Genomic DNA, 19061 nt, shown 5'->3' with positions numbered 1-19061 from the left:
TAAGTAAAATGCTTTACTGCGTGGACTTTGACTGTCATATTGACTATATCTAAATAGGTAAAATGAAATGAAAAGCCATGGGAATTATTTGGATAAATATGGCTTAGAAGCTGCCCAAAAAATTTAAGGCAATATTTGTACTCCAAAATTATCCAATTCTACATTATTTATAAAGCCTTAAAATAAAATCTCAACCTTTAATTTAAATGTCATAACTTTTTATAAATCACAAATATTTGAATAGTACCAAGGAGAAAAATAAATCAGTGAATGAGTATAGGGAGGGTTAAGGAGACATGGATTTTAATATAAAATAAGAAAGACAGGAAAAGCCTCAATAAGAAGATGATGCTTGAGTAAATTCTAGAAAGGCATAAGATGTTCCTCTATCCTGATATTTTTACAGAATGGCATTGTAAGCAAAGGGAATAGTAAGTAAAAAGAACCTGAGATAGGAGTTGACCCAAGACATTGGTGGAAATGCAAGGAGACAAATATATCTCCTGCAAAGGAAATAAAAGGGGTATAAGAGATGAGGTCAGAGAAGTAAGGGTGAGGGCATGTTGAAGGCAGCTTGTATAGGTCCTGTGGGATCTTCAACAAGCTTGGATTTTGTTCCAAATGAGATGGAAAACCATTGGCAGTTAAGGGGAGAGGAAGAACATCAACCAACTAATTTTTCAGAAGACTGTGGTTGCTGTGTTGAGAACAGACTCTAGGGGCACTGGAGTGGAATCAGAGAGCAGAGAAACAACTGTAGTCTTCTAGATGTAAAATTTTATTGATATTGTTTTCTTGGACTGAGAGATGAAGAACTTTGTGAGATTATGCATATATTCTGGGGACAGAGCAGATCAGAGTGGAGTATGAGAGAAAACGAGTCAAAGACGACTCCAAGTTTTTTAGCTCAAACATCATGACTGATTGTGTTGCCATTAACTGAGATGGGGAAGACTGAAAGGAATGGATTTCAGGAGGAGAGTTCTGCAATTGTTATAGGTGTGCTAATTTTGAGATGACTTAATAATGCCATTGGAAATAGCTGAATAGACAGTTGAGTGAGTATATGAGTCTGAAGTTCAGGGGCAAGGTCTGGGATAAAAATAAAACTTTGGGAGTTGAGAGCCTATCAAGATTATTTTAAACTATAACTAACTCAATTAATGATATGTTTTTTAAACTCTATTTGATATAACTTACCCTGAAAGAAATCATTATGACTTAAAAATGCTAAAAATGCTTATAATAAATATTTTATTCTCTCAAATAATCAAAATAGAGACCTTGGTCCAACATATTAATCTTCAGAAACAAAAATCACTATTTACACTTTATGTTCTAAAACATGCTATAATTTGTTTAATAACCAAAACAATCACAGTTTAAGGTTTAAAAATGTTAGGCAACTTTGTCTCATAATAGACTTTATAAGTGTGTACATGCTTGCTTAACATACTCCTTTATAAAATAAGATTATTCATTCATATATTTTTCAACTTTATAAAGGCCATAACTCCATATCAAGTGTGACTTAACTATACTAATTATCATTGAGACCCCCAGGTGACTTTACAGTGGGTTGGCTATTCCAGAAAAAGCTGCATTGTTCTCTACTTCCCTGGTTATTTGTCAGAGGATCCAATAGTTGCAACCAATTGGAACCACCTAGTAAGTACAGATATCAAAGTATGCACTGACCATGCCATCTTAGCAGCCTCCCTGGACTCTTAAATTAGTCACATGAATCCATTCTATCCAGAAAAATATACCCATATGGTCTTGTGTTATGTGGCCCTGCCCACATCCCCAACTCCAGCACTCTCCTAGTAACACACGTACTCCATGAGAATGGAGGCTGGCAAACCATCTTTGTAGTCCTGGCATCTAACATAGTGACTGCACATAGAAGAGAGTCATTTAATTTTCTCAGTTATTAAACAACCTCAATCTTGAACTTTCTCATATCACAAAAAGCATATATGAACTGAAAGTCGAAAGCAGAAATAGTATCACAACTCTGAGAATGGTGAGGCAAGAACAAACACCATTTGAGAGTGGGATATTTGAAAAGTATGGCATTTCTGATTTATAAGTGGTCACAGCTATTAAAATATGTTTATTATAAAACTAAAATTATATTTTCATTACAACAACTTGACTTTAATGTTGAGAAGAGCAATATTTATTGGCATTTAGTTTATCACATGCTATGGAGAGGAGGATTTTTTTAAAAAGCATTATTAATATCATAATCAGTTGATCTATTTAAATCAGTTTTTTGCAGAGCCACTTCTGTCTGGCAATAAGGTATGTATCAACTGATTTCCACATAGCAGATAACCTTTCACTTGACTTCCAGTACCCTGTTACACAAGCTAGGCACATCCTTATCTTTGTATAAATTTATTTCCTACTACAGAAGGTTCATGAACCCTTGGTTGTGCATCAAAATTATATGTAGAGCCTTATAAAGCAGCTGTGCTTGGATTCTGATTCACAAAATCTACTCAATTAATATCTATAGGGATGTAACTGAAAATGATTGTGATATCAAGCCAGGACTGAGTACACCTGTCTTCTTGACTTTAGTGAAACTGTCTTGCTTATGAGTTCATTAATTCATTCAATGAATATTTACTGGCCATCTATTATGATCTAGGTATGATGCTAGACCTAGATGCCAGAAATTTTTACATAGATGAAAAAGATGCAGTCCCTGCTTTCATTTTAGCATCAAAAATATTCTATGATAAGTATTCAAGTTGGAGTTAGTACAGTGTGCTTTAGGATGTTATACAAGGTCAATTATCCTAGTCTTCATGGTTAAGGAGAGGTATTCCTAGAGGAGATAATATTTAAATTCTGTGTAAAAAAACAATGCTAAGCAGATTGAGAGAGTGTTCAGGGTGAAGATCATAGCTTGCTTGGAGGAAAAACAGAGAGTGCTATTTTCAGGAAATCACAATAGTATCGCAAAAATTTGTTCAATATACTTCTGTAGACACTGGCAATAACTGATCTACATAACCCTATATCCCATCTCAGATCATCAGTTAGGTTATTAAAGAGCAATTCATTAGAGCTGCAATCAACACCTTTACCTCTTTCAACAAAAATTTTCCAAATGTTTACTATGTGTTAAGTTCCAATCTATGTGCTTAAGACACACTAAATTAAGCAGATAAAGACATCCATCCTAATGATTTTAGTGGAACTAAAACATACAATGGATAGGAATATAATATTAAAAACATAATTTTCATCAAAAACAATTCTACACCTACAGACTATTAACCTTATTAAGCCCTTGAAATTTTACATACTCCTTGCTTAAAGATGGTACTTCCTAATATCATAATTACATGTGGAATATGCAAACTGCTCTCTAAAAGAACTAGTTTAGTAAAATAATCATAAAGCAATAAATATAGATAGGCTAACCTTCCTAATAGTCATTAAGCAAAATCAGACAATCCTTAATAGGATGCAAAACTGAAATAAAGGTTTCAAAAATGAATATATGAGAGGAAATTTCCCAATTATTACTTTTACAAATTGAAATCATGTAGACAAATGAAATGATGATTTATGTTGCCGTCAAAGCAAAAACACGACTTCATGTGGTATTTTTCTCGATCAGATTCCTATGTTAAAGCAAACTACAGTTTTAGAGGTAATATGGTCAATCAAGAGCTTCAAATATTTAAAGATATCTTTGGAGAGAATGTGCAAAACTATTTTCCAGATGAAGAAAGCTAGAAAGAAGTCGCAACTCATTCACTTTCAGAGAATGAGTAAAAAAAGGGGGGGAGGAGAGATCTAATTACTGCTAACAACATGACATGAGGAGGTCACTTCACACCACTCCAAGTTAACTAGGTTTTAACCTTGTTCCAGTCTGCTGAGCGAAGTAAGAAGACAATTCGTAATCTAAATAGTGACTATATCATATCCTGTGCATTCTGGCATGTTGGTAGACACCAGGGGAAGAAATAAAACTAAATCACAGTCATTACCCTACAGCAACTCCTAGAGAAAGGCTAACATATAAATGAGAAATTTTTAAAATAATTATAATGTGTGTGTGCCTGTCTGTTTGTTTGTTTGCAAACCATGTATCTTTCAGTTACATTCTCCCAGTTGATTACATTCCAAACAGCTTTTAGATAATCAGATCTGACACTTTTATACTGAAGGTAGTAAGCATACTACCATACCAATCCCCCAAAGTGGAAAAGACCTGTTCTTCCTTGTAATGGATCCTGATTAGAACAGGCAGCAATTTGTAAGTGTCCTTGTAACTTAATGAAACCAGGCCAACCCCAATCTGAACCTTGAATGCCAAGAGATACAGCTGTCAACTTCTCCTTCAATCAGTCAAAGGAAATAAAGTAACATTTACTAGCTTCCATCCACTCCCCTTTGGGTTCTCCACCATCATTAGGGCTGAAGTTTGTCCCTAAAATGGGAAGGGTGACAGGTCCTCCAACACTGGACTTTAGTGCAGGCTGAAGAGCTACCTGAATTATAACATCATCTTTAATGAGAGTCTCTTCATATTTTTCCTTGGTGGCATTCAAGTTATTCACACAATTTACGATATTCACTATGGTGCAGCTGCATGATTTGTGCATTAATGTTAGGCCCCAGGGCACCATAATCATAAGCAAAGTCACGAAGGCTGTGTAAAAGCATTAAGAATACACAGTAAACATGGGCAAGTGATCAAAAGCAAGGTCTCTAGAGCATGATTGCCTCGGTTCAAATCCCAGGTCTATCACATAGTAGTTGTATGGTCTTAAGCAAGATAATTAATTTCTGTGGTTTCCCTGGTGGCGCAGTGGTTGAGAGTCCGCCTGCCGATGCAGGGGACGTGGGTTCGTGTCCCGGTCCGGGAAGATCCCACATACCGCTGAGCGGCTGGGCCCATGAGCCATGGCCACTGAGCCTGCGCGTCTGGAGCTTGTGCTCCGCAATGGGAGAGGCCACAACAGTGAGAGGCCCGCGTACCACAAAAAAAAAAAACAAACAAAAAAAAAGATAATTAACTTCTCTGTTTTTCAATTTCCTTATGGGTAAAATGGAGATTTTAGTATTAGCTTACTTCCAGGACAATTGTCAGAATGAAATGATATTTTATACAAAAAGTGCTTACAACAGGACCTGGTGCATAATGGGCATGCATTCAGTGTGAGAGCTTGTTATTGTATCTGCCTGGAGTGTGAAGCTTGAGCTAAATCTTGAAGTATGAGAAGGCATCTGTGAGATGGATGAGAAGGAAACATACATTCTAGGTACAAAGAATAGTGTGTTCAAAGATAGGGGAGAATATGGGCAAGAGGTTCAACATGCCTCAACAAGTGCAGGGTGAATGGGAGTGGGGTGGCAGCAGGTGGAAAAAGGCTGATCCTGAGCCTGGACGTACACAAGGGCCACATCCTGAAGGGCACTCTACACCACGCTAGGCCATTTGGACAACACTTTTGTCTTCAAAACCAGTGAAGTATTTTGAAGATTCATCAGCGTTCAAAGAGTGACAGCAAGTAGTAGGTTGTCCTCCACAATTAGTCTAAAAAGAGAATTAAGGGCAAACACCACTCTAATATTTATGGCTCTTTCTCTGCAGAGCTATCCAAGAGCACAAAGTAGGAAAGTGCGCTAGAGCTTCTTATTAGTTTTGTCAGGAATTTCAGCTACTGCTCTTTCTGGCAGGCATCCTTTCGGGAAGTTGTTTGTGAAAATCTGAGGAAGGAAAACCAACCACCTCATACCATCTAAGGTTCGCTCGTTTAAGCCCGGATGTGAGTTTACCAGTCAGACAGAGGAAGGAAGCTTCCACTGACACCCTATGCGCTCAAGTTCTATGAATAGGGACCTTCATTTGCCTGTACAGTACAGGGCCATTCAAGAGCAATTAAATTTGGTTAAAATAAGAAAGAAATGCTTTTTAAGGAAAAAAAAGAAGGTTTGAGGGAATTGCAAAAGTTGATTGTGCTAAAGCACTTTTACACAGGTTTGTTTTAGTTCTCAATTGTCAAGTCGTATTTAAGCTGGTCTCTTACTCTGAAATATGATAACCTTTCTTTTCTCTGAGTTCTTTCTCCTAAATTAATAGCACTGTCTCTAATTCCATGCGCAGCAAGCAAAGAGTTTATTTTACCAGATAACAGTAGGTCTGGTGATCAGCCAATGTCTAAAGAACCACTAGCCAAGTCAGTAGTAAGCCAAAGACTGCAACTGATAGATACTACTCACTAAATCACTTTAAAATTGACTTTCATCTTCTCTACCAGATAGTATTATTCATGTTGAGTTCTGATACTACTGAAAGTAGAAAAAAAAAACCCAAGATTATCTATAAAAATAAAATCATATTAGGGTTTTGAAAGGAGAAATAAATATATTAGATGCATTAGAATATAGAAGGCAGTTAAATGAAAAACAAAACCCCTTAGTTTCTGAATTAAATTGCAAAATAAATGAGTAGAAAAAGTCCAAATTTAGGAAATTTTTTATAGTATATTTTAGTATATCTGAAAACTGAATTTAAAATGGACTCTTCAGTGAGACAACTTAGGGAGCGCTGCAACTTTTTATAGCACCTGTGCATACCTCTCTTTCTTCTTTGCTAAGGAACAAAACTTCAACAGACAAAAAAATGTTTGGTTTCCTCTCACCACACCCAGCTCAGGCCACATTTCCCCACTATTAAATGAAGGAAATGGAGGAGTAAAAGCAGAAATGCAAATCAGCCCTCAGCTCCCACTCTGCAATTGCCCTGAATTCCTAATGATCACAGACCAACTGCACTTAATTATTTCTCCAAAGGTAGATGGGAAAGGAAAGTGTATTTAGGATACAATACGATTCTGGCTTTCAAAATACTTAAATACCATCACTAAAAATTATATAAAATGATAGGACTGGCTCGATATTTATAAAACCCTATACTTATATAAACTGTTAGAGTTAGCCATGAGTATAAATATTAACTTCCATAGTTTCTTCTTCAGGACCCTAAGGACATATACTGCATTTCCCAAAAGAGAGGAAAAAACTTCATTTGGTTGAAATACTAGCTCTACCATAGTGGTTGCCAGCACAACATATCATGGTAGCCCATTAAGAGGGAGTACTTCCCTACAAATTAACTGTCCATTTATTCCTGAAGTAAAAGGTATTTATGTGATTTCAGACACTTTGACAATCCAAAAGAAAAATCTGAATTAGAATTTGCACTACTAAGTGCTCTCTTATTTTTTACCAAAGTTGACCACTTGTTTGGAAAAAATTATCTATTAAACAAATAACCCATATCAAGTAAAAATTAATTTATTGTCTGACTTATTAATAAAAGCCAGACTATTATATATAATATATATCACCCAATCAATCTAAAATTAACATGAAAAGCATAGAAATTTGACACTATTTGCCTTATTTGAAATAAATATATAATTTTCTTAGCTTCTTGAAAATTCAAAGCTGTACTGGGTCCTCCATTAATAACTTTAGAGAGGATAAAAAACTATGTTCTTAATTCAGCAAGATATGTATACAAAAAATATTTTACAAAGTGTTGTGCTTTCTACTTTGATACAGATAATCTTATAGAATCACATAATTAGGTATATTAACATTACAAATTACCTATCTCCAAACTTGGGACTTTGAGGAATTTTTAAATGCTTTCTATAATTTCCTGTTTTTCTTTAAATCAGTCATTTTCACTTAATCTATCTTTTCACTAATTTAAACTCCAGCATGTACATTTAAGTAATATTTGGTCATTCCATATTCTATAAATACATATACATTAAGTAATAATTGTTTATTCCATTGTCTCAGACTACTGTTATTTAAAGATATTTTTATCACTATTGCAAATCTTCACCTTACTCATTAGAAAAACCTTGACTATTATAAGAATATATTTTTTTGAGAAAGAGGACTCAGCTAATAAATTTTCTGTGCCTTAGTTTCCTCGTTAGTAAAGTGAGAAGGTAGTAGAGATGCAATTTTTATAAGAATTTCTATCTCAAGCATTCTCTTTAAAAAATCTAAACACCTTTTCTTCCTTTGAAAAGATTCAGCTTTTTATTACACACTCTCACCCAAGCTTGATTCAAGTCCATTCATTATCATTACATAGGTAGTACTTCTATAAATTAACCAGAGTGAAGAGAAATTTGTCTCAGAAAAGAAGAAAAATTTTAGAAAAGAAAGGTGATTACTTAGGTTTTTTGTAAGAAATCCTATCCACAAATATGAAAAGAGGCTCATATTTGCCTTGCTATATTTTAGTGATAACTTGAATAATGTGCTCCTTCAACTTTAGTCACAAATTGAGGCAAATACAGAAGCTAAAAATTAATTAAATAAATCATAAGCAATCATACTATCTAGGTATATACATTTCTTGTTTTTCAACTTCATAACTATTTAAAACTCTGAGAGTACCTCTTATAGAGTGATTTTTATAAAGTAGATTCTAGTTAAGTATTAATTATAAAGTGAATTGTCACATTAAGATATTGATAAAATTAATTTCAAAACTAATAGACAATTTTGTGAAAGTGTCTATAATTAGCTGAATATATATGTGTCACTTAAGCTAAGGTTATCTGTATAAAAGATTCAGGAAGATGCTTCTCATAAGATACCTATTTTTCTTTATTGTTTATTACAGGCTTTGTCCATTTTGATTTAAAAAACAAATGGAAAGGCAATATTAATAATCATAGAAGACATTGCATTTGTCATCAGAAGCATATCTGATCTTTTAACTGATTTCTGATTAAGTAATCACAGGGACAAACGTGATCTCTTTGCAAAGTTGGATTAGCACATACTCTGGAAGCCAGCACCATTTCACCTGCTGATCCCAGGCACTCAAAACACTCCAGCAGGGCTCACTACCAATTGCTGACAAGCTTTGAAAGTTCTTCATAAAATTAATCAACTTTTTGCAAGGCACATTACTGGCTCAACCACCAAAGGTTGAATACCATCTTAATTAGTGAAAAATGATTCAATTAGATATTTTTTTCCCTTCGTACTCAATTTATCTTAACTCCTTTAAAAACCGCTTAAAACCATCTATCTTAAAACTCTCTATCTTAACACAATCACAGGCTATAGTCACTATAAATTCCAGGTAAATCTCAGGTTCTACCTATAATAAGTAATGAATTAATTGAAAATGAAATTAATAAATTCATGAGATAAAACATTTATATTAACCATAAGCAAATATATGAATCATGAAATTGAAGTTAATGCAAATAAATATATTATAAAAAATAATGCTTACTCTTTTATGCTAAATCATAATAAATACTAAAATTTTAAATAAGTAAGTTAAAGATTACCAAGTTACAGAGTTTGGATTTGCAAGGTAAAATAATATAACTCTGTGTTTGTTCATAAATTTTCTTTTAATTCATTCACTCCAAGAACTTTTCTCTGTAAGATTAGATGTTTCAGGATCCTAACTACACATTTTTAGAATCCAATTTATTATGACTCAGAACTTTTTAAGGCTTTAGTGTTTTTAATCCAAGAAATAAAAATTTTAGATGAAAATAGGCTGTTTTAAACTATCTTTTGGTTTAGCAACCAAATCACACCAGTGTGCCTCAGTGAAATCAATAAATTATAGTATAATGCTAGTACATAATACCTTATTTAGGAACTTATTCATTGTTACATCAATTGCAAATCTGAAGGCTAGTATGAGAGCTAGACATTGAGTTTATTTTCCCCTTGTGAGATGATTCAGGCTAGTGTTTCCTTTTTAAGCATTAATAAATAATATACTATTTCCTTTTTGAAGTTCATTAAGGGCCAAAGAATGACTACAAGAGTAGGTTTAAAATGTGTAGCTTCCCACTAAGCAATAAGCACCTAGTAACTTGGTGAAACAAATACCAAATCTTACAATATGAAGATCCAAATAACCATAAAACTTTCGAGACATTTCTTCAAAAATGACAAACAGAAACAACATATTATCCTTAAAGTTCGCTCTTTCTCACATTAGATGGCTTTATAATAATAGAGAAGGTTCTTTTTCCACCATTTATTTGATGTGGTACTGAGATGTTTGTTTAAAAGGGTTTTAGGTATGCAGCTACATTTAAATGAAAAAATTATGCATCACAAGTGTAGAAATTTGATCTTTCTGATCTCCTTAGAGCTTTAAGGAAGTCCCAGTGTGGAAATGAAACATCTTCAGTGAAATAACCCCTGAATGCCTATGATAACGTCTCTTGAGTTTATAGTGCATCTGTCTTCACTGAAGAAAGTCTTAGTTTCCATATTAAAAAAAAAAAATAGCTGCCACTATGATACTTTTTCCTACGTTTGAACAAAAGAAATAGCTGAAAAAGCTCAAAAAGAAACAGCATATCTGTTCTTCCTTAATCGAGTGTCCTTTTTCAGCATCACTGTATATCCTTAGAAGGATTTTAAGAGGCCTCATTTACTAACACAGTTGCTTGAATTCCAAATAATAAAACCAGCAGAGGGCAGACCTGCTGACAGAACTGACCAATCCAGCTGGTGACCAGGTACCAAAGGTAAAATACAAATTTTTGATGGATTCCACTTTCAAGACTCTACTATTTATCTTTTAAAATGTAGAAATGAATGAATCCACGTAATTAGCATAACTTACTTCAAAATTCAAATATAGTCCTAATGAGGCTCTGACTGTATTCTCCAGGAAAAGTCACAGAGGAATAATCCACCACTGCCCGCTACTCAGGAAGGTGAACATCACAAAGTGTGGGGAAGAAATACAGACCTGGTTTCGCAGAGTTCGGCCTCCGGGAGCGCTAACTCCCATTAGGGAGAACTCAGATCTTGGCACTCACAGGGTCAGACTCAGGTTTCCACTAAAGCCTGCGCATTTGGGGTTGACAGTTTCTTTCTCCCTCAGCCAATCATCGCCACCCTCCTTCTTACTCCCCCACTTCTCTGCGCACTCCTGACAAAGCTTGCTTTTTTACTCTAAGCTGTTTGGGCTCCCTTAACTCCAAAGGAGTCCTCCCGCCAGCCGTGTCTACAGCACCTAACGGACCGCTTCAGCCAGATGCCTTTGCGGGAAAGGGCGGGGGAAGGGGAGGGAGGAGGCGGAGGGGAGGAGTGAAGTCGCTCTCCCTCCTTAGGTACTGACAGGGCTGCAGTCTCCCGAGCAGGTCTGGTCATTGAATATTTGGTGGTGCCACGTAGGAACTTTTCCTTACCTCTCTCCTCCCATCCCACCCCACGCCCCCTCCCCTTCCCTCCAATCCCTATTCCTCCACCCCCACCCCATTTGCTTGGCGAGTTTCATCATTCTCCAAGAGAGCTGCACGTCCAACCTGCAAGAAGAAGTTGGGGGTGGGAGGGGTCACAGGAGGAGGAGGGGGCTGAAATCCCGGGAAAAAAGTTCTTCCTATCTTTATCTATTTCTTATAATCTCCCATTTTTTCCTCTTAACATCTCCTCAAAATGCCACACACACACACACACACACACACACACACACACACACACAGTGTTCTCAGTCTTCAAGATTCAGGCCCCCTGCTTCCTCTCATATCTCTAAAGTAAAACAGCTTGAGAACTTCATCAAGGTTCATTTTATACACTTTCTCTGTATTTTCTCCTCAGCTCACCTTTAAAAAAGCATTTCCATTAGTTAGAATCTGAAGAAACCAGAATATGTGTTCAAAGGGCAGTCTAAGGACTGTTCCTCAAACAAAAACTTTGTACAACTGCCCTTGTGTTCAAGGTAATACTTTTCCTCTTTTCAAAGCCCCTGGAAAGTGGTGAAGGGCATTTCAGCAGGCTCTGTGCCTGACAGATCTTTTTTTCCTGCTACCTCTTCTCCCATTACTGTCCCGCCTACATCCATCTCTCTCTCCAGTCTTCACTTCCAACCTGATGGCAGCTACAATCTGGATTTAAGAGAATTGCTTCTTTGGGTGGGGGGGGGGAGGCGGGTTGGAAGAAGGAAGGGGGGAGGGGCACAGAATGAGAAAGACAGCAATCTCCCACCTCCCCAAAACCATTTTTTCTTACCTCCTCTGACCTCTCTAGCCTGGAAGAGGAAAGTCAGTGCGAGAGTTGTTATGGTGAAATCCCAGAGCCACCGTTTCGTTTTCCACCTAGAGGACCACCGCTCCATCTCCGAGCCCCGCACTCACAACTGTGAGCTCAACCCACGAAAACGCGACTGCAGACCAACTCCCTTCCAAGGTATCGTCGGGGATGTTTGCTACACAGCCATTGGAGAGGGAGAGGGGGAAAAAGTCAAAGGGCTTTTTCTTTAAATTTGATGGTTTGCTTCCTTCCTGTCTCTTGCCCCCTCCTCTCCCTCTCGGTCGGCCCCGCTGGTCGGGACCCTCCGATCCGTCCTCTGCGGGGCCCTGCCTTCAGACTGAAGGCAGATGAGGGGCTTCAACCAAAAATCTGTGAGGACTGCGTGCCCCTAAAGGCTTCATGCCGTCTGTGGGCCGGACGAGAGGCTCTGGGCAGCCCCCTCCTCCGCCCACTCCCCTCCGGCGCCCCCCTTACCCCGGGCGAAACTGACAAGCCCGCTGAAGGTCAGACCCAATCACACGCCTCGCGGGCAGCCCCGAGCCCGCCCCCCTCTCTTTTGCCCAAGAATCAGGTCTCCCTGCAAGCCCAGCCCACCAACCACCCCCCTCCCCATCTCCCCACTCCTCCCCTCCCTCTTCTCCTACCCAAATCCCCGAGAAGAAATGGGAGGGAGTTACGGGGGACGCGTGCTTGGCTCCAGCACTTTGGGAATGAAAGGAATTGCAGGAGAGCCCCGGAGTCCACAGAGTTTTCAAGGAGCTTCTGTATTCAATAAAAACAGCTACTTGTCTTCTTGCACCCGTCTGTTAGCCTCTCGTTCGTCGGCGGGGGAGGGGAGGAGCCCAGCGTCTGATCCGCCACACCGCTGGAGTTCTGGGCTGCCAGCCGTAACCTTATCCTTGTGCAAAAGTCTGCTTCTTATAGCAGTCGTGGAACCAGCGGACTCATTGCTTTGCCTGCTCCGAAAAGAATTTTTAATACTTTTTTTTAAACCGGGAACTAAAAGAAAGGGATGAAGGTGAGATGGAGGGACCCAAGAGGTCAAAACCCATGATCTTATAGGGAAGCTCTCCGTCGAGGTCTGAAACTGACAGGTTTCTCTCTTGAATGTTTAAATTCTACGCTAGCTTCATTCAAAGGCTTGTCTCTTAAATAGCTGAACTGTACTCTGAGGCGGGAGGAGAAGGAAATGTATGGGAGCTGACATTAAGGGGCTGAGTAATTGAATTTTCCAGCTGATTCCATCCTGAACCCGGATGAGGGGGCAGAGGGGGAGGAGAAAAGACAGGGAAAGCAACTCACAGAGATCTCCAAGCGTCTAGGCCCACAGCTCCTCATGAAGGGCCTCAGGAGCTGAAAATATGGTCACTCCACAGTGAAAATAATAAGAAGGGGGCAGGTTTCTAAATTCCTTCTACTTACCCCTCCTCAAAGTAATCCACTTAAACCTGGAGTATCGATTCTCTGGTCATTTTTTCCACGTTTAAATTATTCCCTCTTATTGGCTCCTTTTTGTTCCTTAATATTTCTTAAGACGTCTCTCAAAAATTTTCTGGAACAGAGCCAAACAAGGTGCCAGCATACATTAGCCATTCAATAGAGATGTGCTGAGTGAATGAATACATTTTCCTGTTGGTAAAGACTGGAAGCTTTGGCCAGGACCTATGCTGAGTATTTAAGATATTTCATGGCTTAAGGATTCTCAACTAAGTTTATGAGGTGCATATGTCCACTAATTTTTAGAAATCTAATTTTCTATTAGTTACCAAAATATACCTCATGACCCATGAGATTAATCAGATATTCTAGCTATGTGGTTTAAGAGTTGGAAGGAAGCTGTTCAGAGACTATACTGAGGCCCAAGATGGAATTGTATAAGGACATGTATAAGAGGCATGTAAAATGAGGAAAGCAACTAAAAAATACTTTCAACAAGACTGTCACTCTCTGTGACAAAGAACCATTCCCACATCAAGAAATTTACCTCTTAGATAATAGGTAAAAAAATACTTTGTATTAATAATGTTGCTTGCGGAATGTTTGAGATGTCTTATATCAGCTGCAGAGAAATACCACCAAATAGTTTTTCTGATTATAACCTCAAATTGTTAATATAATTTAATAAAATAATTAAATATCATACTGTGTTTGAATTTGAAATGTATAATTAAAAATTAAGAACCTTAAGGTAAAAATATACCTAAATTTATCACCTTCATTATCCTTCATCTTCTCAAAGTGAAAAATTTGTGTGAATTTTCAGTTAACACAATTTTTTGAAATCTGAATTTTTTGTCCAATTCTTGGTGTATTTTTAAACTTATTTCCTAGGTCTTCTTTTAAATGTAAAACAGTGAAATGAATACAAAGTTTAGAAACACATTATTTATGAAGCTACCAGAATCCTAAATCAACTCAAGAGCTAGAGAGAGTTACAGTGCTTGCAGCAACATGTAGAAATGGTGTTCCAAACTGTTTCTCAGTAACTCTCTGGATTTATAGAGAATTCCATAGCCTGATGCTGTTCTAGGAGGTGAGAAATGTTGCAGTCAGTCTAGCAAGCCCCACCTTCTGGTCACATCTCAGGCCTTCTCAGTGCGGTGAATGGGTCCTTTCAGGCAAAGTGGCTTGGGTGAATAGAGTTATTACTACCTTATGCTCTCTGTATTCTGTGGTCTGAATTCTTCTGGCCACTACCCAGAGGGACATAACCTGGGTCTGAATTAATGCTCTGGAAGGAAATATAGTGGATTCATAGTACGGAATAGTTAATAATGCCTAACCCCTCTAGCCTATAGCTAGCTGCCAGGTTAAGAACCTCCTAGGAACTTGCCCATGGATTTGCAGGAGGTGGAGTCAACAGGAGGAAGTATAATGCTAAATAGTAAAGTGCATAAAGGGAAGCTAGAAGAGACCCACCTCACTACCTTCAACTTCACAGGGGATGACTTCCAGGGACGTTGTTTCCTAGGCCATCTTTCAGCCAGTCCTTGCTAACTGTTATTTAGAGCTTCAAAAATGTAATAGAATGTGACAATTTTCTTGACATATGTCTTTTATTTGGAGCACAATTAGCTGTAGGACATTTCCTATCTTGTTATATTTATTCAGCTTTGTAGAATTTGCTTTCATCACAAGTCTTTCAAAAACAAGATGAAAACAGTTTAGAGAAAAAATAGTCACATCCTTTGTGGCAGTATTTTAGATTGACCACTTGTCCATATTGGCTTGTCTGGGAAACTTAGAGAGTAATTTGATAATTGATTAGAGGTCATATTAGGGGAACTTAAATGTTCTAGACAATCTTCAGAGTTCACAGAGCTTTATTAAACATTGTGTAATGCTCATAACTCTCCCTTAATATTGTCAAAAATCCCTAGGAATGAGGGGATGCAGATTCAGAAGCAATGTTTTAAATATTGAGACCTCAATAACCAAACTGGAACTAAAGAAACCTTGTCCATAGCTAGATGTCCCTAATGCAAACAGTAATAGAGTATTTGAGGTAGAGGGAACTCTACACTAAGACTTAAATTACTACAGGTAGAATTAGGTGAAAGAAGTAGAATTTTGAAAAGATGCATCATCTTTGAAATGATTTGGTATTCACAACAGAAAGGGAGAAAGAGAGAGAGAAGAGATATATATATTTATGAACATTTTCTCCAAATACTGTGCAATAACTAAAACCATCAAATTTGACTTATTGAATGAGAAATTATTATGGAGGTGGGAAACTCTTGCACATATCAGAAATACTTAAAATGTTTAAAAGAAAATTGCTGTTGAATGTAATCCCTCTCTTACTGTGCCTAATAGTTTGTCTTTCTTGCCCTTTTCTGAACTTTAGGTCAATTATTTTAAGAAAGAAATGACTAAGCAGTTTGACATTTATTTTACAGCTTTTTTTTTTCTAATACATGAGTGGCTAAAAAATATTTTCTGTTTTAAAGTGGAGTTGGTCCCTCTTACCTCACAGATGGACCATTGTATTATAGAAAGTTGGGGGGTGGGGAAGGGATAGAGAAGTTTATTTTCATAGTCAGCCTAGCTCACAATTACCCCACAGTGATGATTGGGTATTTTTCTGCACATTTACTGTGAAATAACATACAGAACTTGAGAGGAATCTAAATTTAGTGCAATTTTAATGATAAAACAATCTTCAAATGAAAAGTTTGGTCTGTTAGGGTGTTGAAGGAGTCAATTCAGAGATGACAGATCCATGCTGTTTAAAAGAACTTAACGTAAAATCAAATCTAAATGAACCCCAAACAAGCAAGACCTATTGCCTTATACATTCATGTACATCTCTCTTAAAAATATCCTTTAGTTAGCTATACTCACAGGAAGCTATCATAGTTCTTTTTCATAATTATCCAAACATAGAAGAGAGGAACAGAGAACAGAATGACTCAGGGCAAAACCTTAAATATTTGTTGGACCTTTGTCAAGATATTTTTACTCTCTGTTATCTTTTTTCTTCTTAATTGAATGGATTTGGCATTTACGAAGCTCCTGGGTGTCAGCAAATATTAAACAAGACTTTCTACAAAGTGTTATAGGAAACATCAACATCTCTATCAATAGAAGAAGAAGATGGGATTTTTTTTTTAACATCTTTATTGGAGTATAATTGCTTTACAATGGTGTGTTAGTTTCTGCTTTATAACAAAGTGAATCAGTTATACATATACGTATATCCCCATAGCTCTTCCCTCTTACATCTCCCTCCCTCCCACGCTCCTTATCCCACCCCTCTAGGTGGTCACAAAGCACAGAGATGATCTCCCTGTGCTATGCGGCTGCTTCCCACTAGCCATCTATTTTACATTTGGTAGTATATATAAGTCCATGCCACTCTCTCACTTCGTCCCAGCTTACCCTTCCCCCTCCTCATGTCCTCAAGTCCATTCTCTAGTAGGTCTGCATCTTTATTCCCATCTTGCACCTAGGTTCTTCATGAACTTTTTTTTCTTAGATTCCATATATATGTGTTAGCATACAATATTTGTTTTTTCTCTTTCTGACTTACTTCACTCTGTATGACAGACTATAGGTCCATCCACCTCACTACAAATAACTCAATTTCGTTTCTTTTTATGGCTGAGTAATATTCCATTGTATATATGTGCCACATCTTCTTTATCCATTCATCTGTCTATGGACACTTACTTAGGTTGCTTCCATGTCCTGGCTATTGTAAACAGAGCTGAAATGAACATTGTGGTACATGACTCTTTTTGAATTATGGTTTTGTCAGCATATATGCCCAGTAGTGGCATTGCTGGGTCATATGGTAATTCTATTTTTAGTTTTTTGAGGAACCTCCATACTGTTCTCTTCTCCATAGTGGCTGTATCCATTTATATTCCCACCAACAGTGCAAGACGTTTCCCTTTTCTCCACAATCCCTCCAGCATTTATTGTTTGTAGAGATTTTGATGACGATTCTGACTGGTGTGAGGTGATACCTCATTGTTGTTTTGATTTTCACTTCTCTAATGATTAGTAATGTTGAGCATACTTTCACGTGTTTGTTGGCAATCTGTATATCTTCTTTGGATAAATGTCTATTTAGGTCTTCTGCCCATTTTTGGATTAGGTTGTTTGCTTTTATGATATTGAGCTGCATGAGCTGCTTGTAAATTTTGGAGATTAATCCTTTGTCAGTTGCTTTTTTTGCAAATATTTTCTCCCATTCTGAGGGTTGTCTTTTCGTCTTGTTTATGGTTTCCTTTGCTGTGCAAAAGCTTTTAAGTTTCATTAGGTCCCATTTGTTTACTTTTGTTTTTATTTCCATTTCTCTAGGAGGTGGGTCAAAAAGGATCTTGCTGTGATTTATGTCATGGAGTGTTCTGCCTATGTTTTCCTCTAAGAGTCTTATAGTGTCCAGTCTTACATTTAGGTCTTTAATCCATTTTGAGTTTATTTTGTGTATGGTGTTAGGGAGTGTTCTAAATTCATTCTTTTTCATGTAGCTGTCCAGTTTTCCCAGCACCACTTATTGAAGAGACTGTCTTTTCTCCACTGTATATTCTGGCCTCCTTTATCAAAGATAAGGTGATCATATGTGCATGGGTTTCTCTCTGCGTTTTCTATCCTGTTCCATTGATCTATATTTCTGTTTTTGTGCCACTACCCTACTGTTTGATCACTATAGCTTTGTAGTATAGTCTGAAGTCAGGGAGCCTGATTTCTCCAGTTCCGTTTTTCTTTCTCAAGATTGCTTTGGCTATTCAGGGTCTTTTGTGTTTCCATACAAATTGTGAAATTTTTTGTTCTAGTTCTGTGAAAAATGCCAGTGGTATTTTGATAGGGATTGCATCAAATCTGTAGATTGCTCTGGGTAGTAGAGTCATTTTCACAATGTTGATTCTTCTAATCCAAGAACATGGTATATCTCTCCATCTATTTGTATCATCTTTAATTTCTTTAATCAGTGTCATAATTTTCTACATACAGGTCTTTTGTCTCCTTAGGTAGGTTTATTCCTAGATATTTTATTTCACTTTTAATTTTAATTTCACTTTCAGATTTTTCATCATTAGTGTATAGGAATGCAAGAGATTTCTGTGCTTTAATTTTGTGTCCTGCTACTTTACCAAATTCATTGATTAGCTCTAGTAGTTTTCTGGTAACACCATTAGGATTCTCTATGTATAGTATCATGTCATCTGCAAACAGTGACAGCTTTAATTCTTCTTTTCCGATTTGGATTCTTCTTATTTCTTTTTCTTCTCTGATTGCTGTGGCTAAAACTTTCAAAACTATGTTGAATAATATTGGTGAAAGTGGGCAACCTTGCCTTGATCCTGATCTTAGTGGAAATGGTTTCAGTTTTTCACCATTGAGGATGATGTTGGCTGTGGGTTTGTCATATATGGCCTTTATTATGTTGAGGTAAGTTCCCTCTATGCCTACTTTCTGCAGGGTTTTTATCATAAATGGATGTTGCATTTTTTGAAAGC

General features: G+C 37.1%; 1 protein-coding gene and 1 pseudogene across 1 annotated transcript in view; both read right to left on the bottom strand.

The window, feature by feature from the left end:
* The window catches only part of COL11A1 (collagen type XI alpha 1 chain), a 195456-nt gene extending 182956 nt beyond the window's left edge, over positions 1-12500 (bottom strand). Inside the window, exon 1 of the mRNA XM_004263094.3 lies at positions 12070-12500. Within this exon, the coding sequence (XP_004263142.1) occupies positions 12070-12175 (106 nt within the window). The 5' untranslated portion in view covers positions 12176-12500. The remainder of the gene's footprint in view (positions 1-12069) is intronic.
* On the bottom strand, positions 4104-4686 carry LOC105748048 (superoxide dismutase [Mn], mitochondrial-like; annotated as a pseudogene).
* Positions 12501-19061: the final 6561 nt, after the last annotated feature.

The sequence above is a fragment of the Orcinus orca genome, chromosome 1 (assembly GCF_937001465.1).
Source record: "Orcinus orca chromosome 1, mOrcOrc1.1, whole genome shotgun sequence".
NCBI lineage: Eukaryota > Metazoa > Chordata > Mammalia > Artiodactyla > Delphinidae > Orcinus > Orcinus orca.
Note: the sequence above shows the minus strand (reverse complement) of the source record. Positions and strands in the feature narration are given on the sequence as shown.